Source organism: Silurus meridionalis, chromosome 11, assembly GCF_014805685.1.
Source record: "Silurus meridionalis isolate SWU-2019-XX chromosome 11, ASM1480568v1, whole genome shotgun sequence".
Lineage (NCBI taxonomy): Eukaryota > Metazoa > Chordata > Actinopteri > Siluriformes > Siluridae > Silurus > Silurus meridionalis.
The window spans coordinates 1127207-1146696 of record NC_060894.1 but is presented as its reverse complement, the minus strand read 5'-3'; the positions used below and the strand labels follow the sequence as shown (position 1 = coordinate 1146696).

The 19490-nt window shown below is 43.4% G+C and overlaps 1 protein-coding gene across 2 annotated transcripts; it reads right to left on the bottom strand.

The window, feature by feature from the left end:
• Positions 1–6422: 6422 nt before the first annotated feature.
• On the bottom strand, positions 6423–19433 carry mrrf (mitochondrial ribosome recycling factor). Of its 2 annotated transcripts, XM_046861215.1 has the most exons (8): positions 19327–19433; positions 15994–16119; positions 15425–15589; positions 14982–15134; positions 11763–11881; positions 9265–9356; positions 7561–7720; positions 6423–6969 (listed from the first exon to the last, which is right to left on the bottom strand). In XM_046861215.1, the coding sequence occupies exons 3-8, from the start codon at positions 15585–15587 to the stop codon at positions 6892–6894; spliced, it is 765 nt and encodes a 254-aa protein (XP_046717171.1). In that variant the 5' UTR covers positions 15588–15589; positions 15994–16119; positions 19327–19433; the 3' UTR covers positions 6423–6891. The 2 variants fall into 2 exon arrangements, with proteins under 2 accessions (XP_046717171.1, XP_046717172.1); XM_046861216.1 differs by lacking the exon at positions 15994–16119 and having other exon boundaries at positions 19327–19428.
• Between the last annotated feature and the right edge of the window lie 57 nt (positions 19434–19490).

Genomic DNA, 19490 nt, shown 5'->3' with positions numbered 1-19490 from the left:
TTTTTTCCTCTTCTCTCTTTTTATGTCCTGTTCTGCCCTCTGTCATTGTTTTCCTTGTGTGCTCCTTTTTTTTTGGTGTCCTCATTGGTTCCAAATGTCCTCTTTGGTCTCATCCTGTTCTTTTATGTCTTCTATATATGTTTACTATGTTCATTCATTTGGTTTGTTCTCCTTGTCTTCTTCTGTCATCTTCTGGTTTTATCCTGTCCTTATTTTTCCTCTTTGCTTCTGTTTTCTACTCTTTTCTGAACACACACACACACACACACACACACACACACACACACACACACACACACACAGATGTCGTGCAGCTTTATTGGGACCTGTAGAAGATAAAATAAAAAGGACAGTGGAACTTTTCCAAACTTCTCCTTCAACCTTCTCCTTCTCCTTTGACCTGCTCTTTCAAACTGAATGTTGGATCGTCTCTGCTCTAACGATAGAGAAACCGATCAAATGAGACACGGGTGTCCAGTGTGCCTCAGTTCCTCTCAACACTTCAACCCTGAGACCAGAGAAAAATTTCAATCAACATGTAATTAATAACTTTAAGGCTGAGATCACATCAGGAAACAATTATTCACCAAACCCCACCTTCTCTTACCATCACACTCAGTGTGTCTCTATCAGTCTCTATCAGTCTCTATCAGTCTGTCCAGTACAGGAGAGACACACTCTCTCCCCTATCTCTCTCTCTCTCTCTCTCTCTCTCTCTCTCTCTCTCTCTCTGTTTGTTTGTTTGTTTGTTTGTTTTTATCATTTAGTTTGTACATTTACTTTTCCACCTTATTCACATATTCACGGTCATTCATTCACAGTATATTTTCTACTTTATACATCTATATATATTTCAGTAAAGTCAGGTAGTGATGTAGGTGAGAAGGTGAGGAGGTTCCTGAGGTGCAGTCAGTGTTCACATTCATCCCAAACGTGTTCAATAGGGTTGGAGCTCTATAGCAGGAGATCTTCCAACCTGTGTAAAGTACGAAGCTGGCTTTGTGCTCATGGGCATTGTCATGCTAAAACAGTTTTGGATCTCCTGGTTCAAGTGAAAGATTAATATCATGCTACCGCATCCAAAGACGTCTGATACAATTATGTACCTCCACGTTTGTGCTACAGGTTTGGGCAAGAACCTCATATGGTTGTTTTGGCGATGTACTGTATAAACAAACTAGTCATATAAATGGTGTATGTTTCGCTTCCTGACATGAGCATTAAGTAAATGTCATTTTAATTTCGATATCTGTTCATTCTGAATCACACACAGTCAACCGATTGATAATTCGCAGTTCGAAACTCATGGCTCGAAAATCCACAGGTTCTCATTTGGAACCTAATAAACAGCGAGTTGCGGATTATCTTAAAACCTGTAGGATTCCGCAGCAGAACCGAATGTTCAGGAACGTTAGAAACTGTGTTTTCACTAACAAATTGAATACAACTTTTTAAAAACACATTATTGTATTAAAGTGACATAATGTTTAGATGAATTCACTAAGGTACCATGGGGGGGTCTCAGAACGTAACCCCTGTGAGTACCACTGTATTCATATTCAGATGCTTCTCTAATACAGAACAGTTTAGATTTCTACCACCATCATCATTATTACAACCACCATCATCATCGTCATCACCACTGCTTGCGCTCAGGCCTTAGCCATCTCCAAGCTAATTGGGATCAGATGCGAGTCCGGCTTGCACCGAGGCCTAACCTGGAAGCATTTATTTTATGGAAAAGATGTTTAGTTAAGTGCAGTGCTATGGCCTAATGAGTCTGGGCCCTCAGCCCTGTGATGAATATGATCGGTGAAAGCTCTGAAGGCTGGTTCCTGAGTCCTTCCTTCCTCTCGCATCGGGTTTCAGATTAGCAGACTTCCTGTCCGCTCTGCGCATTTGCGCTCCAAATGATACTTCTTTATTACAGAGTTTATAGTGTATTAGTTTGTAATGCAACAGCCGCATTTTCCTGAATGCTGCCAGGAGGGCTAGCAATAAGCACCTCAGCAAATCTCGCTGTGGAGAACCTTCAGGATTCTAGACAGCGAACATCAGGCGATTGTGTTTAATCCTATAGCTCTGACGAAAGACAGAGAGAAAGAGAAAAAGAGAGAGGGAGAGGGAGAGAGAGAGATAAGTCCGACATATGGCACACTTGAATCATGTGTCACACTGACATCATAAATATTAGTGTGGTGTGTAATACGAGATGCCATGTTAAAAAGCCGGGATCGCTCTTGCAGTTTGCTGGCTGATAAATCGAAGCTCTGACTCCTGACTGAACCCTCACATCTTTATCTGATTGTCAGTAACCGCCCTGATTATTACGCATTCACGTACATCCCGAACTCCGGGCCTCTGATTGACAGGTTTGTACACATCTTTTATTATTTACTCAGAGTTTTTATTACAGATGCAAATATGTCAAAAATGCCAAAAAAAAAATAAAAAGATTTCAGATGTGTTGCATCCAGGGGAAATTATTTTACGATTTTTTTTTCCTAATCTTGTGTTCATTCATTTAAATACTTTTTAGAATCATTAGTGTAAGTCCCGCCCCCCTCCATGGGAGTGTCTTGCTTGGGTTGAGCCATATATGTAGACAACGTAGACAAAGTTTTGCACAAACAATACGCCAAATAAACATCTCCATGTACTTTAGTGACCCCGGACTGAACACTGAAAACACAGTTGCTGTATATTTTAATTTTTCTCATTTGCAGACATTCACTTTTTCCCTCTAAAATCATTTAAATTATTAGACAGAGGTACAATGAAAACAGAAGGTTCGTCTGTGTGTGTGTGTGTGGTATGATACGGTATATAACTAACGTATAGTAGACACACACACACACACACAGCTCCTCATCTCGTTCTCCTGGCATGCTGATTACGGCCTTCCCCTGAGACCCCAGATTTGCCCTCTTGGAGATAGTAGGGTTGGGTGGTGGGGGGTAAATGGGGTGTCTGCTCACTTAGGATCAAGACGAGGACAGGAAATCGTCTTGGACGTAAAAAGCTAAACGTATAATTCTTCCCGTGTCCGTAATCATGCCGTCCGGGCAATTCGAAATGACAGACTTGAGGCTGTAGTCTACTCCCCCTGACAGGAAGTGATGTCGCTGCACTGCACTGCACCTGGATTACTTAAGCGTGAGCTTTTTCCTGCAGGATCGGGGAGCAATCTGTAGAACTATCAATATCAAGAGAAATGATGGTGTAATGAAATCCTTGTGCAGATATCATGGTGCATTTTATATATTTTTTTATATTTAATGTGTAATGTGCGCTTTTTCTGAAACTTTCTAAATGTTGTGTGGATTATAAAAAAAATGCCTCATGACGTGTCCTGATATTTGATGGTACAGTATTTGAAGGAATCCTAAAGTATTAGTCCACAACCACCCCTGTGAAACAGCTACTACCAGGCCACAGGGACATTCTGGATAAACGTATATTGATATGACACTGTTTTATCTACTGAAGTTTACACATGGCACAATCTGATCGCTATATGCTACACACACTTTGCACCAAAAAGTAGCTGAAAAAGGGGGAAAATTTTTAATTCTTTAGCACACACCAGTGGCCCAGTTAAGCACAAAGATGTAAAGATGCACTACATACTCGACTGATTCATCAAAACTATCAATGCCATACATAGTTTTTCCTGCTCCCGGTCCGCTGTCATTACGAGAGCGGCCACTAGAGGCAGATCACTGACGTCACGTGGTGTTTGTCTGAGACGGCGCGCTGCACAGAGACCTCTATATCATATTTATTAATTATATAATTGTTTTTTATTAATGTATTCATAATTATAATTTATTTAGCACATTTCTAAACTTTTTTAAATAAATCAGTACTATATATCAGTACGGTCTGGGCTGATGTGTTATACGGGCATGTCACACCACAGCTGGGCTGTGAGCAGTTGAATTTTGACATTGATTTTTTTGTGGGTTGCCAGAATTTTGCCGTTTTCACCGAATTTCAAGTGAGGTACATGGGTGTAACCTACTCTACTCAATATGGGCATGTTGGATGATAGAGGGCTGAGCAGCGACTTTTCATTTCTATGGGGGAAAGAAGACACGCTTTTTTTGGTCACGTGATCTCTCTGCTTTTAAAAAAAAAAAAAAAAGACTTTGCATTTAATTCCAGTTTGTAGTGTGAATGCACGATGTACACCTTTTTCCGCTCATTATACGCACACTACGTAGGGTGTGAAGTTTACGCACCGCTCCTAAATGTTTTTTTGTGTGTGTGTGTGTGTGTGTGTAATTGAACGTTGATTGCGCAGTTTCGACTCGACTCTCATTCTGCTGAAAACCAGAGCGCAGATTAAACGCGTGCAATTCGTTAAATCAACTCGATTGATTCCTTAGATGTCAAAAAAAAAAAGAGAGAAGAAAAGATGATCCACCTTGAAAAAGAAATTGTACGTCTTTCAAAGACGCTACAAGACCCCAAGAAAGAAAATCTGACAGAAAAAAAAAAAGAAAAGAGAGAAAATGGTGTTAATTTTCCTGGATGTAATTTGCATATGCAGTGAGGCCGCGTGCCCTGTTTTTAAAGGCCCCGGTGGAAAAGTGGGATGAAAGGGGGAGAGAAAAGCCCAGAAATATCGCTTTCCGAAGTGCATTCCGCAGTTAAGATGATTGGATGGTTGATGAGGCCGTCGGTGGCCTCGCGCACTCGAGAGACAGGCGAGGACGCGCCGAACCAATTCAGAGCGCCGCTGAAGTGATTAAACGCGTTCTCGAGCCCCGGCGTTCTGCTCGCGCCTCACCCACCCATCCACCGCCGAGCACACAGAACCTAATCAGCGTGGCCTGGGATGAGAATAATAGAGCGCTTCTTCTTCTTCTTCTCCTCCTGGAGACCCTGCCGTTCTCACAAGTGCTCGTGCTCTTCACCGAAACCGGGACATCGAGGCGCGCGTGCACTGCGACACGACGCACAGGATGAGCGTAAATAATCTGCATATAAACCAGACGGAGAGAAAAGAAATGAGCCAGAGACAGGGAAACGTCTCAGCGACGTGTTTCATGTTTCTACTTGAAGAAATGAATGAAGCAGATGGACGCTTTATGGTCACACCTCACTCTCAGCACTCTCTCCATCCTGCACAAACTCACCATACCAGGGTTTAGACACGAACATCAGCGTTTAACTTAGAAATGAAAAAGCACATTATGCATCAACCGAGTGGAAAATATTCATATACACACATATATGTATGTATGTATGCATATGTATGTATGTAAATATATGATTGGCTCCAAGGTATTTGTACCGTAATGCCTTGATATAATTATTAGAAGATGCGCTGTGCTTTGATTATTCAGAAAGTGACCAATAATTTGTAACCAATTCTTGATATATATATTGATTTCTCCTTGTTTCTCGGGCGTGTTTCCTCAGCACCACTGCTGTCCTGAGAGTGACAAAAAAAATAGATTAACATGGCAGAGGTAGAGCTGCATCTTCCTGGAGTATTTGCTGTTTGTCTGAACCAAAAAAAGTAAAAGTGATCTATCTGTACCATAATGAATGTATGAATTTTCATGAAACTGAAGACTCCTTCCTTAAACATACGCACAAACGTCTTCTCACATTAACCTCTGCAACAATTAAACATGTTCAGACACGTCCCTACGACTGAGCCACTGCTATAAAAGCTAACGCACTACAGCCGGATGTACTCGCGGAGTCGCCGTTGACACGAGGACGAGTTCACACCGTCATAAAACTCGATAAATCAAAGCATTTTCAACGACTGGCCCCGGCCCAAGCTGCCAAAGAGTGGCAGCCATTTTGTTTCCCTGTGGATTTAAATCCTGATGTGCTTCTGAGTCGAGCGTGTGACTCCAGCCGAGAAACTCGCTTTCGGATCGAAAAGTTTACAGAGTCAATTTATGCGTGTATATTTACAGCGACACTGAAGGAAAAACATTCTAAGTAACCCCTGGTGGCCCCACACACACACACACACACACCCCAACCGAGCTCCTGCCACACTGACTGGCATGGCGGCTGTAAACATAGAGAGAGAGAGAGAGAGAGAGAGAGAGAGACGCCACAATCCCTGTGATAAATGTAAAGCGAAGTGAAGCTATCAGCTGAAAGCAATTTTCCGACCCGAGCACAGAGCCAGAAACTCGGGATTTTCACCCCCTTCATCGATCATGAGCCTCCAGTCCAGGCCAAGATACACAATGCCCCCAAATTACTGACATATGGACCCTGCCTCGGTGAAACCCTGCCTGTGGACCGGCTCGTCTAAACGCCTGTTTATTCACTCACTCACTCCCCCTGACGGGTTTGTTTGTTCTGTCGAGGATTTTCGGTGCATTTTGTACTAAAAGAATGTGAGAGATCAGGTTGAGATAGAAAAGTCACCTGTGACAGACTGAAATGATCCAATGCTTTGTGTTTTATTCCCACACGCAGAAGAAAACAAGCGTCTTGTTGAGAGCCTGACGAGTTTACATTCGGTTCTGTACTTTCTTCCATAAACGCACGTGGGATAAATGTGGTGTGGCTCTGATGAGCAGGGAGGAAACCTCCAATCACATTAAAACTTCATCTGTCTCTCCCCGACTGTTTATCCCGAGGATGTGTGGATGTGAGGATGGGCGTGGCCGGACGACGCCTGCTGCCGTGCCATGGCAACGTTTATTTACGCGTGATTAAAAAAAACACACAAACAAACGAGCGCCGCCTTATACAGTGTGGGTTCATCATCATCATGCTGCGTTACGGGATATTTATTTAATTTGAAGGGAAAACGAAATCTGCTTGTTTTTTCAAAACGTTTCAGAGCTTCTGAGGAAATAAATCACACTGTTGAGAACTTTCCTCCAATAAAAAAAACAGTGTGTTTCAGCCCAGGAGCTCTTTGGTTTTAGAGGCGAGCTGTTTGTCGATGTCTGCTGCGAAACCGTCTGCCATCTGCTGAACCTGAGACACAAACAGTCACAAACAAACAAATATAAAAATAGTTAAGTAAATAAAATATTAAATTAAATGTAGATTACATACAGATTACAAATAAACCACTTTATATTAAATCCAGATTAATTACAACAAACTTTTAAAATTAGATCCGGATCAAATATAAACAGACAGACAGACAGACAGACAGACAGATGACTTCAGGTTAGATCCAAAATATATATAATCCACTTTAGGTTACATCCAGATTACATATAGACCACTTCAAATTGGATCCAGAACAAGTATGAACACCTTGTAGATTATATCCAAACTAAATACAAACCACTTCAGATTAAATCTGAATTAAATACGTATAAACCACTTTTAAATCGATTCAGATTAAACACAAACCACTTAAGATTATATCCAAATTAAATACAAAACACTTAAGAGTAAATATAAGCCACTTTAGAATAGATCCAGATCAAATAAACACTTCATATTAAATGTGGATTAAATATAAACCACTTTAGATAAGATTTGGATTAAAGGTAAACCTGCATAAGTCCTGCAGGTCTGAACTCAGAGCTGCTGTAACATCCTGTGTCTCCTCACCTGTTTTTCGATCAGGTGGATGGTGTCCTCAGACACGCCCTCTTTACTCCTCTTCACTTGAGCCAGGGTGTTGGAGCGAACCCTCCTCACCGACTCCTTCGCCTTGTTACTGAACTGCTTTGCCAGCTTGGCCAGGTTCTCCCTGTGCTCCCGGGTCACCCTGCCGTTTACACACACACACACACACACACACGTCAGGAAATGGCCAAATACATTTAAACATAAAAATAGTGAATAATTACTTTTCCCATTTCTCCCAATAACAAGTCCTGAAATTATTACTAAGGAGAAGCTCAGTGGTTAAAATATAGGGCTTCTGATCAAAACACACACACACACACACACACACACACACACACACACACACACACACACACACACTGTGAAACCTCGATACTCACAGGGGTTACGTTCTATGACCCCTCGCGAGTAACAAAAAATGGCAAAGTTTTGACTCTCCTTATGATGTTTCCTTTTTCAGGGGGAATTGTACATGTACTTTACTGAAAACTTTACAAAAATTGTGAATTACTTGTCATAAATGTTTATTTTGTTTGTATAATTTATTACTTTTAATTAATAATACAATAATAATGTAATATTTTAGTACAAACTATGTTTTAAATGTTACTCCGAACTTCCTCGTCTTACGAATCAGATTTTTCGCGAGTTACTCTTAGTCAAAGAGTTACTCCAAGTCAGAGTGAGAGCCCTAATGAAGCAGGAGTGAAGCAGGAGTGAAGCAGGAGTGAGAGCCCGAGTAAAGCAGGAATGAAGCGTGAGTGAGAGCCCAAATGAAGCACACATGAAGCAATAGTGAGAGCCCGAGTGAAGCGTGAGTGAAGCAGGGGTAAAAGCCAGAGTGAAGCAGGAGTGAGAGCCCGAGTGAGACATGAGTGAAGCAGAAGTGAGAGCCCGAGTGAAGCAGGAGTGAAGCAGGAGTGAGGCCGAGTGAGACATGAGTGAAGCAGAAGTGAGAGCCCGAGTGAAGCAGGAGTGAAGCAGGAGTGAGAGCCCGAGTGAAGCAGGAGTGAAGCAGAAGTGAGAGCCCGAGTGAAGCAGGAGTGAAGCAGGAGTGAGAGCCCGAGTGAGGCGTGAGTGAAGGAGGAGTGAGAGCCCGAGTGATGCAAAAGTGAGGCGTGAGTGAGGCTCTGACTCCTGCTTGGTGGATGAGGTTTCCTCCTGCTGCAGCTCTGTAATGAGAGCTGTGATACGAGGCGGTGTGTAAACAGGCCCAGAGTGCCGCGTGTTTACTGAAAACAATGTGTGTAATTAGTGACTGGGATCCAATCAAGCCGCGCACTGTGTTTTATAAAAACGCTAATGTGTGAGACGAGACTGCACTGATTACAGACGCCACGGCCGGCCCCTTCACAATCCTCCGCCAGACAAGCACCTGCTACCACAGAGCAGACGCAGACGGAGACGAGGACTCAATACAAAACATTACTGCAGAGCACTGATCAGGACAACAGGAGAGAAGAGACGAGGGACAGAAAGAGAGAGTGAGAGAGAGAGAGAGAGATGGACAGAGTGGGAGAGAAAGGAGAGTGAGAAATGGGGGAGGCAAAGATACAGAAAGGCCATTGGAAGGTGAAAGTGTTTTGTTAAGTTTTTGCCCTCAGGCCACACACACACACACACACACACACACACACACACACACACACACACACACACACATACACACACACACACACTTACTTGGGAATAGGGACCCTGATGATGGTGCCCTCAACTTCTGGGTTAAGCTTCATGCTGCTCTCCTGTAGTGCGCGAGTGGCGGCTGCTGTGGCCTACACACACACACACACACACACACACACACACACACACACACACACAAACACAGGGTGGGGGTTATTGACCTCCAGCTAAGACTGTTGTACCAGCTACTACCTCTCTCTCTCTCACACACACACACACAGCAGACCCTTTTTACACTTGTTCACTACACACTCAACACACTCTCTACATTCACACACTCACTCAGTTACCAGACACTCTCACACATTACACACTCACTCATGCTGAACCGTTTGTACTGCAGGTGAATGTGGACGAACACGAGCTTTTGATCCCACATGAACTCTGGAAGTTATTTATAAATCACATAAAAGACCACAGATAGAACTGTGAACTTTATCCACAAAAACATCTGATCACATCTGGCTGGGGTTTAAAAAGTGAACTTGAACAACGTGAGGGTTTTTTTTCTGCACTTTGGCGCAGTCAGAAAGGTGGATTATTTCTGTGGTTTGTTTCTCAAAAGCACTCGTTTTCGTTCCCCCTCGGAGCGCCTCTCTCACGCTGAATGATCGATACAGAGCGTGTGAGTGTGTGTGTGTGTGTGTGTGTGTGTGTGTGTCTGCGTGTGTGTGATTGCTCTCTGAATTTCATTTATGATTATTTCCCTGGGCAGCTGTGCCTCCAATGGAGAAGACCTCATGGTTAAGGTAATGCCTTCTAAACAAGAAAAGACAAAGAAAGGAAAAAAGAAAAAGAAAAAGAAAGTTCAAAGCAAAGTGGAGTAAAGTGGAGCTAAAGTAAACACACCCCTAATGACTCGAGAGAAGGTTTAAGCGTTTAACCGCTGCTCTTTGATGAACTCTCTCACAGCAGACACTCAGTTTTTTTTCTCAATGGCGCTGTAATGAATGACGGGAAAACGACGACGGCTCGTGTAATGGATTAGGATCATTATAAAGCTGTTTGCCCTCGAGCCGGGGGCTGAGCACCTCCATGGATGTCCTGCGCAGGCTCTGGAGTGTAATCGCTGATCCACAGACGTGGACGGTGGGAAAACACTCCGTGAAAACTATCGAGGACGAAGAGGTGGGAAGCCTGAACACGGACTTTAACCTGAACACAGGCGTGATATCGAAATGATAGCGAACGTGTCCTGCAGGAGTCTGACGTCCGCTTTTCAGGTCGAGGAAAGACCGCCTTATGCTTATGAATGAAAATAACGAATATTATACATCTTACATAAATAAATATTTCTCTTTCATTCTGAAGTCCTGCAGATTCCATTACCTTCTGTTATTACAGCGAGTTTAATAACCGGCTTTACTGAAATCCTGCTCTGGGGAGAGACAGAGTGAAACAAAATCCTAAAACATTCAGGAAACTTTAATCCAGGAGGAAAAATCATCCATCAGAGAGAGAGAGAGAGAGAGAGAGAGAGAGAGAGAGAGAGAGAGAGAGAGAGAGAGAGAGAGAGAGAGAGAGAGAGAGAGAGAGAGAGAGAGAGAGAGAGAGAGAGAGAGAGAGAGAGAGAGAGAGAGAGAGAAAGAGTCAGAGAGAACAGGACAGACTACAGCTATATATGTAAAGAGAGAGAGAGATATGGAATCAGAGAGGGTAAAAGAACAAAAGAGAGAGAACAAAAAAAAAAGAGAGAGAGAGAGAGAAAGTAGAGAGAGAGAGAGAGAGAGAGAGAGAGAGACTTTGCGTGTTAAATTAAACTGTAGGGAGAAAAATTAAACAGAAAGAAAACAAGACAACCAGAAAGAAAGAGAGAGAAAAACAATGACAGAGTGATATATATACACGTGTGTGTGTGTGTGTGTGTGTGTGTGTGTGTGTGTGTGTGTGTAGCTCTGTGCTGCAGAGGGCAGTGTGCGGTCATTTCCTGATCACTGACAGACTCCTGGCCTCTGCTTCAATCACTGCGGGATCAAAGAACGTTTCCTTCCAACCATCCATCCGAGTCACATACAGCACGACTGACTGACTCACTGACTCGATCCGAACGCTGACTCACTGACTCGACCCCCTAATTGGAACGCTGACTCGATCCCCCAATTGGAACACTGACTCGATCCGAACGCTGACTCGCTGCCTTGATCCGAACGCTGACTCGCTGACTCGATCCCCCAATTGGAACACTGACTCTATCAGAACGGCGACTCAGTCCATGGATCTGATTGTTGACTCGCCGCATCATTCCTTACTTTCAGTACACCGACTCGCTCCATTGGATCTAAAACGCCGACTCGCTCCATAGGATCTAAAACGCTGACTCGCTTCATGGATCTAAACACTGCCTCACTCAGTCGCTTCTTTCTTTCAGAACGCTGACTTGCTCCATCGCTCGCCACCAAATTCAGCACAGATCTTCACACACCTCTAAAGGGTAATACAGAACCTCTTGGAGGAGCCAGAAGCAATGAATAAACACTAAAAGCCCCTGAGTGTACCTCTGGGTAACTGGCCATGTTGATGATGAGGAGCTGTGGAGATTTCATGGAGATCTGGCCGAGCTGGTTCAGGGGGAATTTCCCATCCTTGGTGCTCACAGTGATGTGGTCCAGGGCACCTGTTTATAAAAACACAAACACTTATAATACATCAGTAGCTCCAATCGTCACAAAGAACCGACACTAGAGACTCCTTCCATTAAACAAACACCTCCATCCAGAAAAAAACTGTTACTATAGAAACAGTATTGCAGGATGTAACAGAGAATATAAATGTTATAGGGAAGAACTTTCTGCTTTTCTTCCTCTGTCTTTAATTAGAGCGTGAGATTAGGAAACAGAGCACGAGGCCCGACTCGCGAGCGTTTCCTTTAAACGTGAGCGTTTCCACCTCCTCGGTCTGCTCCTTCTCAAAGGGCGGAGAACCAAGCGCTTCACGCCAGCACGTCTCCTCCACTCGTCTGTGTTCGCTCACACGCCGTGGCTCCTCGTCTCGCTGTCTCTCCTGTCTTACCTCGCTAACCGTCTCACGCCAGACACGCCGCAAACTGCCGTCACTCTTTTTCTGCGCTCGGGTTTTTTCTTTTTTTGCGCCAAAAACTCCAGATTTATACCATTTTCTTGTATAAACCCGTGTCTCAATCATCCAGGCAGTACCTGGAACAAAAAATTGCAGCCTTCGTGAAACCGGCGTCGGAATCCGAGCCAGTCCTAATCACAGATGTGATTTTAAAGAGAACCAAACTTCCATTTTGTCATTAGAAACAGCGCGTGCCTCGACTATGAGCAACAGCGCTGGCTGACGCTCACCGATAATGATTGGTCATGGCCTAGATGAGTGTGTCTCAGGTCCTTGTCTCGTGTGTGTGTGTGTGTGTGTGTGTGTTACCTGGCCTGTCTGACATCTGCTAACGTTTCCCCCTGACTCAAACCTCAGACCGTGGTTTCCTCCATTACAAAACGGCGAGGATCAGCGGCAAGGCTATTAACCAATTGAGCTCTTCCTGGTCGTGCCACAACCCCGTGCCCTCTACCGCGGAAAACACCCAAAGGTCACGCAGCACTCAGATCTACATTCACTGATAAACCACAGCTCTATATTTAAACGTTCTTACTCACTCACTCACACACACACACACACTATTGCATTGTGTGTGTGTGTGTGTGTGTGTGTGTGTGTGTGTGTGTGTAAGTTCTCTATTCTGATTGGTCAGACGGTTTCCTTTCCTATAATACACTATATAGACAAAAGCATTAGGAACCTGGAGTTGGAGGCACGTCTTTGGACATGGTATGATAACATTTTGCGTTCACTTGAACTTGGAAACCGAAACCTGCTCCAGCATGGCAATGCCCATGTGCAGCTCCATAAAGATCTGCTTTAAATGGTCTGGGGTGGAGGATCTCCTGCTATAGAGCTCTTGAAAACCTTTGAGATGATTGTGAACGCTGACTGCACCCCAGGAACCTCCTTACCTTCTCTCCTACATCAGTTCCTGACTTTACTAACACCCTTGTGGCTGAAGGACTCCCCACAAAATCTAGTGGAACATCTTCCCAGAAGAATGGAGCTCATTATAACAGCAAATTGGGACTAAATGTGGAATGCATCACATTCCTTGTATAGCACAATGTTGCTATACATGGAATTACCAATCCTAGAATTCCACCCAAAGCTGCTGTTTCACCGCGACGCCGTTTTCAGTCCAAAACAGAGTGAATACATATAAAAGCCTGAATAGAGCAACAGTATGAAAACACATTTTTCAATACTCCGTGTTCCTTTTCCCTCTCGTACTAATCCAGACCTGGAAATCACGCAAATCAAATAAAAAAACAGTCAGGAATGATTTTCGGCAACCCAGAAACCCACTAAAGAACCTTCATAGGAACACCGGACGTTTTGTAGGAACTCAAGAATAAAGGAAACTTTTTTGCGATTCAAAGAATCCGTAAAATCCCAGAAACTCGTCTGGAAAACCAGGAGCTCATTCAGGAACCTTTCCTAGAATGCGGAGTTGGATTGAACAAGAACGGTTCTTCTTCATCTCAGAAGACACTTGTAATGGGATGTTCACAGAACGCAATAAAAAGAAAGAGCATGGAATGGTGAGGCTTCCAGAAGCACGGCGTGACCACGGGCTGGGTCACGGCGTTAATCCGGCGCCTCGTCACCTCCTTCCCACAGTTAAGGTGATTCTCCGCCCCTCCTCCACAACACAAACACTCAGTAATGAGCCCCAGATGACCATCAGGCCTTTTTCAAACCATGGTTTAGAGCAGACACGGTTTCTGCTCCAGCTCAGACGTCTGACACACTCAAATTTCTCAACGATGGCAGGACCGTGTGAGAAGGAGCAAGAGAGTGGGATAAATACGAAGGTCAAAAGGTCAGAGAACGTCCACCTTAGCTGACGGAGTGACTGGGCTGGTGATCAGACTTGACCCTGAATGACCACAAACACAGAGAACGTTCCCACCTCGAGGAACAATAGTCCACAACAGAATGGATCAGTGAATAGATGCTTGTGGAGTAATTCCCCTGAGGAGCTCGAGGTGGAACAATGCTGCTTTCCCCTGATAACTTTCACACCAAATCTAACCACAATTTATATTCAATTCCATTCCGAGTCTCAGGAAATCATTCAGGAACATTTCAGGAGCTTGAAGTTTTTATTATTATTATTATTAAATCCAGGAGCTGAGAAATATCTTGATATCCATATTAGAAGAACCCAGGAACTTCTACAAAAATCTTCTCAAAAATGCAATAAAGCTTCTATTATTATTATTATTAGGTTCTCTTTAGGGAACCGAAGAACCTTCTCATGAACATTGAGGATTTTCTGAAAGCCATACATGAATTCAGAAGAGTTCATTTTAGAATTCAGAAAGATTTTAAGGAACACATTTACCTATTTTTTCCAACCCATGAAAACAGGAACATTTTCAGAAAGGCTTTTTTTTTTTTTTTTTTAAAGAAACTCCTGGTACCTGTTGACCTTTTGGGAAATAAAGAACCTAAGAGGATCATAAAGGAACCCAGGAACCTCTTTAAGATCCCCTTGAGGAGTTTTTTTCCAAAACGCTAAAAGCATTTGTAGGAAATTTTTAGGAACACAGGTACAATACAGTTCTCCTTTAGTAGGTGTGTGTGTGTGTGTGTGTGTGTGTGTGTGTGTGTGTGTGTGTGTGTGTGGGGATAATGATGCTGCTGACCTGGTGAGGTTCTGATTCCCAGGTTGCGGCTGAAGTCGTCTCTCAGAGTGGTCAGAACGGCAGCCATGTCTTCCTTCACCTCGTCCAGGTTGATGATGTCCTCCACCAGGGCGGCGTTGATGCTCACTTTAGTCATCTGACTCTTTGCTTTTGCTTCATAGAGATGAGAAGAGAGCAGAGATGAGAAGCTGTTCTACAAGACGGAGAAATGAAAGGAGTCGCCTGCATGCTGGTAGATCATCAGTGCCATTACAAATGAAAGCAAAGCCAAGAGGAATTCCACGTCCTCTCATGTGGCCACTCCACTGAACCTAAGCAAGCACTTCAAACTGGAGAGCCGAGATATTGTTCTGGAACAAAGGCTCGACCTGGAGCTCACCCTCATGCGAGACTCTTTGAAACGCTCGGCGCGGCCGGACGAGGGATGAGGGCGCTACACTTACCTTTACTTTTCTTCGTAGCATAATGGCGGGCGTGACGAGCCGGAGAGACGACAACATGGGGGCAGAGATGATGAGCGAAAGGAAGCACTGGTGTGCTGCTCACAACTGGGCTTGTGACGGAGCGGAGCAACGGGCGCAGGAGGCCCAGACGACTAGACGCCATGTCTGGACACGAGACAAACACATAACAGAGGAGGGGTACAAATTTATACAAAATAAAATGTGTTACTGTCCAGTTATTTTTCACCTTTCACAAGTTTAGGTCTGATTATTAAAAAAATCTCCCTCACATTTAAACCTTTTCATTGTCTTATAATAATAATAATAATAATAATAATAATAATAATACAAGATGGTATCAAAAGGTTTCGAGATTAGTTCTGTAACACGCCACCAGATGGCAGCACAAAACTCCACACACAGTCACAAGGAGCACCGAAGCTGTGAGACTGGTGCTATTCCGACCACGTGCATTACCACGTCTGTTATTCTGACCACGTGTGCACCCTGTCAACGAGCTCCTTACACGTGAAAAAACATGATCTCACCTCCGCACCCGACCTACTCACCAGATTTGGCTCCTGAGGATTTCTCCCTCTTCCCAAAGATGAAGATCAGCTCGAACGTCGCTGTTTCGACACCGTCACAGACGTGCGGCGCGAATCGCAGAAGGTGCTCGAGACCCTTCGAAAAGACTTCCAGGACACGTCGCAAAAATACGACTTTTTTATTTTTATCATATAAAGAAGTCATCATAACAGTAGAAACATGGTGGTGGTTGTATTAGAAGAAGCCCTAGCTCTGAGGTTCACCGTTGCCATGGAAACTACTCTAAATCTTCATTACAACCAGAAGACTAATAGCTTAGGACCAAAAGACTAATCGTCGATTTTAATGGTGAAACTTCATCTGATCAATTCGTCGAGTTTGCCGTTTCCTGAGTCATGGAGGACAACGAGGGTTTCCCAGGGTTTTCTTCTTCTGGATCTTTCCCTAACTTATAAATGGGACAGCTGTTACTGACAGAAGGAACCCCGCAGAGTGACTCACACATCTGTCCATATCCCTCACTTTACCATCAGCGACACACACACACACACACACAGACACATACACTCACACACACACACACACACACACACACACACACACACACACACACAGTCACTTTATTTTTATAAAAATAAAAGAAATAGATGGACAGGATGGATATTAGTCCAGCTGTATCTATGACTCGGTCAAAAGTTTGTGGACACCTGACCGTAAGATTGCCATGTGCTTCTTTTTGAACATTCATTTCCACACCGCATCTCCACGTGATAAACAGAAGACTGTAATCAGTGATCGGTGGTCGCGATCTCCTTTCAGGAGGATGTTGCGAACGTGTTGAGTTTTTGTTGTTGTTTTGTTGTGCCGTGTTCGCACAAACGATCTTGCAGGCGAAGTAAAAGAACGGCCTTCTTCTACAAGAGCATGAGGAGCACTGCTGTTCCAGATGTTTACAAAGCGGCTCGGCCGGTGCGTTTAGGTGTGAGGTATCGCCGTAGCCAAAACAAGGCCTTGTGTATTGTCTGTGATGTGACGAGTGGCGCGGCGGCTCGGGGCGATAAAGCTTCACGACACTCTGGCTTCAAATCCTGCGCTCGGATTCCTGCCATCGCTCCACAACCCTGATTATTATCAGAGCCCGACGACGGCGCGTGGCAGCTCGGATAAAAGCCCACAGCTGGTGTAGTTTAAAGGCAAAGCTGACGAGAGAGATTGTGACGAGTCGTCTGGTGAGAGAAGAGGAAGACGAGGAGGAGGAGGAAACAAGGACGTGGGTTGAGAGGCTGATGGCAGGTTTTAACAGAGCAAGTCGAGCGGAAAAGTGCAGCACAGGTGGGATACGGACCTCGACGCACCTCTGACCGGTGCTCAGGGCAGCTGCTGCTCTCGCTATGGAACATTTCAGCTCTTGAAAGCCGGCGAATGGAGATTAAATCCTTATCGGGGGAAAAGGAAACAATGACGTCCGTCAGCGCCACTATATCGCTGTAAAGTGTAACAGAAAGGCTCCGAGATATTACAGGATATAACGCATGACAGGAAAAGAACAAGGTGTGATGTCGATCTCCTGGAGAGTTTTATTCCTCGGACGATATTTTCTTGAATTACTAATTATACGTTTTAATTCACTTAAACTGCCGTCTTTATCCTGGAGATTAAAGAAAAGCTGAACTGTTACAAAGCACTGAAACTGGAGTCTCCTTCACCATATACATGTCTCTGTATATCTGTCCACACCGAGTGAGAAATGATGGAGTTGTTGATATAATTACTGTCCAAATGTCCGCTGCGCTCCTGCACTACCACCATCATCATCATGACCATCATGACCTCCATCATCATTATAGAAAACGCAAACGTTAATGATTCGTTTCCACGGAGATGTTCAGCCTGAATGAATGAGTGAACAGATAATGATGATGATGACGCTCGTGTGATGAGACAAAGACGGGTCTGGATCATGAATCAGTTCAATTTAATTTGTACAGCAATGAAAGATAATAATACACATTACTGTGACAGTGAACGAGTGGAAAAAAGTTCTGTGGAGTCCAAATAGGACATTTGTGTCTCTATCAGAAAGACTTGTGTGAGACAGAGAACAGGAGAGAAGATGTGATCAGACTCCCTCACCCCCACACTCACACATGGAGGTGGAAGTTTAATGGTTTGGAATTGTTTTGGAGCAGGGAAGATTCCGTAAAGTGAAAATGAACCAACATGGCTCCCATTCCTCATTTCATCACCATGCAGTAGCGTCTGGACTGTGGCTCTATGAAAGCAACTTCAAGACGATGTTCTGTTCTGTTCTGTAAGAGTTATTTAGAGAGCAGACAGACGTCTGGAGTGATATGGAGTGATCTATCATGTAACCACCTGCCCAGTCACTGCACCTAAATCCTACTGAACTGCTCTGAGATGAACACGAACATCTCACACTAGTGAAAAACAGTTTTAAAGGAGACACAGCAAAATATTTCAGCTGAACGTTTGGAGAAACGAAGTGATGCTGAGTGTGTAAAACTGGACTTCATGCGAAGGCAGGATTTGTCACTGAAAATAAAGTGGAACATCGGGACTTTTATAGGTTTGTTTGGTCATTACATTACCGAGTTCGTTGTATAGAAACAAAAGGAACCTGCACGTGTCTCTCAAACACCATAAGATTTTCACAGGCGTTGTATATTTTGTTTAAAAAATAAAATAACTAAATAGTACAAATCTGTGTAAATTTAACAATGCATAGCTTTTTATTTTTAATAATAAATATCTAATAATAAAATGATATCTTGATTCTAGGTTACTTTGTCACTTAATTATATGAAATATATATTTTTATTACAAGGTTTTCCTCAGTCCTCTGCGTCTTCCTTCTGCCTTCAGAACCCAAAAATAGAAATGTCTTGTTTATGTCATGTGTGGAATGTTTGTACTCAACTAAACATGACTGTAAGGAACTGATGATTAGTTTATAGAGCTTTATAGAGATGTAAAACACACAATTCTGTTATAAATGTACAGGAACGTTAAGTTGGAACAGTAGGATCAGAGTTCATTTACAACCAAACCAAACACTAACAAAAGGTGTCACTCAGGAATCTGGTGCAAAACCGCACATTAATATTTATCATTAATAAATTATTTAATTAAATCATCTCTGTGATTAATAATCTTAATAAAAACAAACGGAGCTTCAGTGTATTAACGTTGAAAGACATTGTGAGGGCATGTCGGACACTCTGTTATAAAAAATCTCTAACCCTTCTAAAACTTTATTTTTATATAAATAATAAACTATTAATAAATATAAAAGTTACTCTTTATTACAGTGTAGTATTAACACACATACATACCCCACACCAGGTTAATCTCCTGCTCTGTACCGCTCTCAGTGCACTTCAAACTAAACACTGGTCAAGCACATGCCACAAAAGCTGTGTGGTACGTCATCAAAAATGGCCGCCCAGTCCCCCAAATGGTGAAAGTTTACCGAGGACGTCATTTGTCCGCGGCGGGT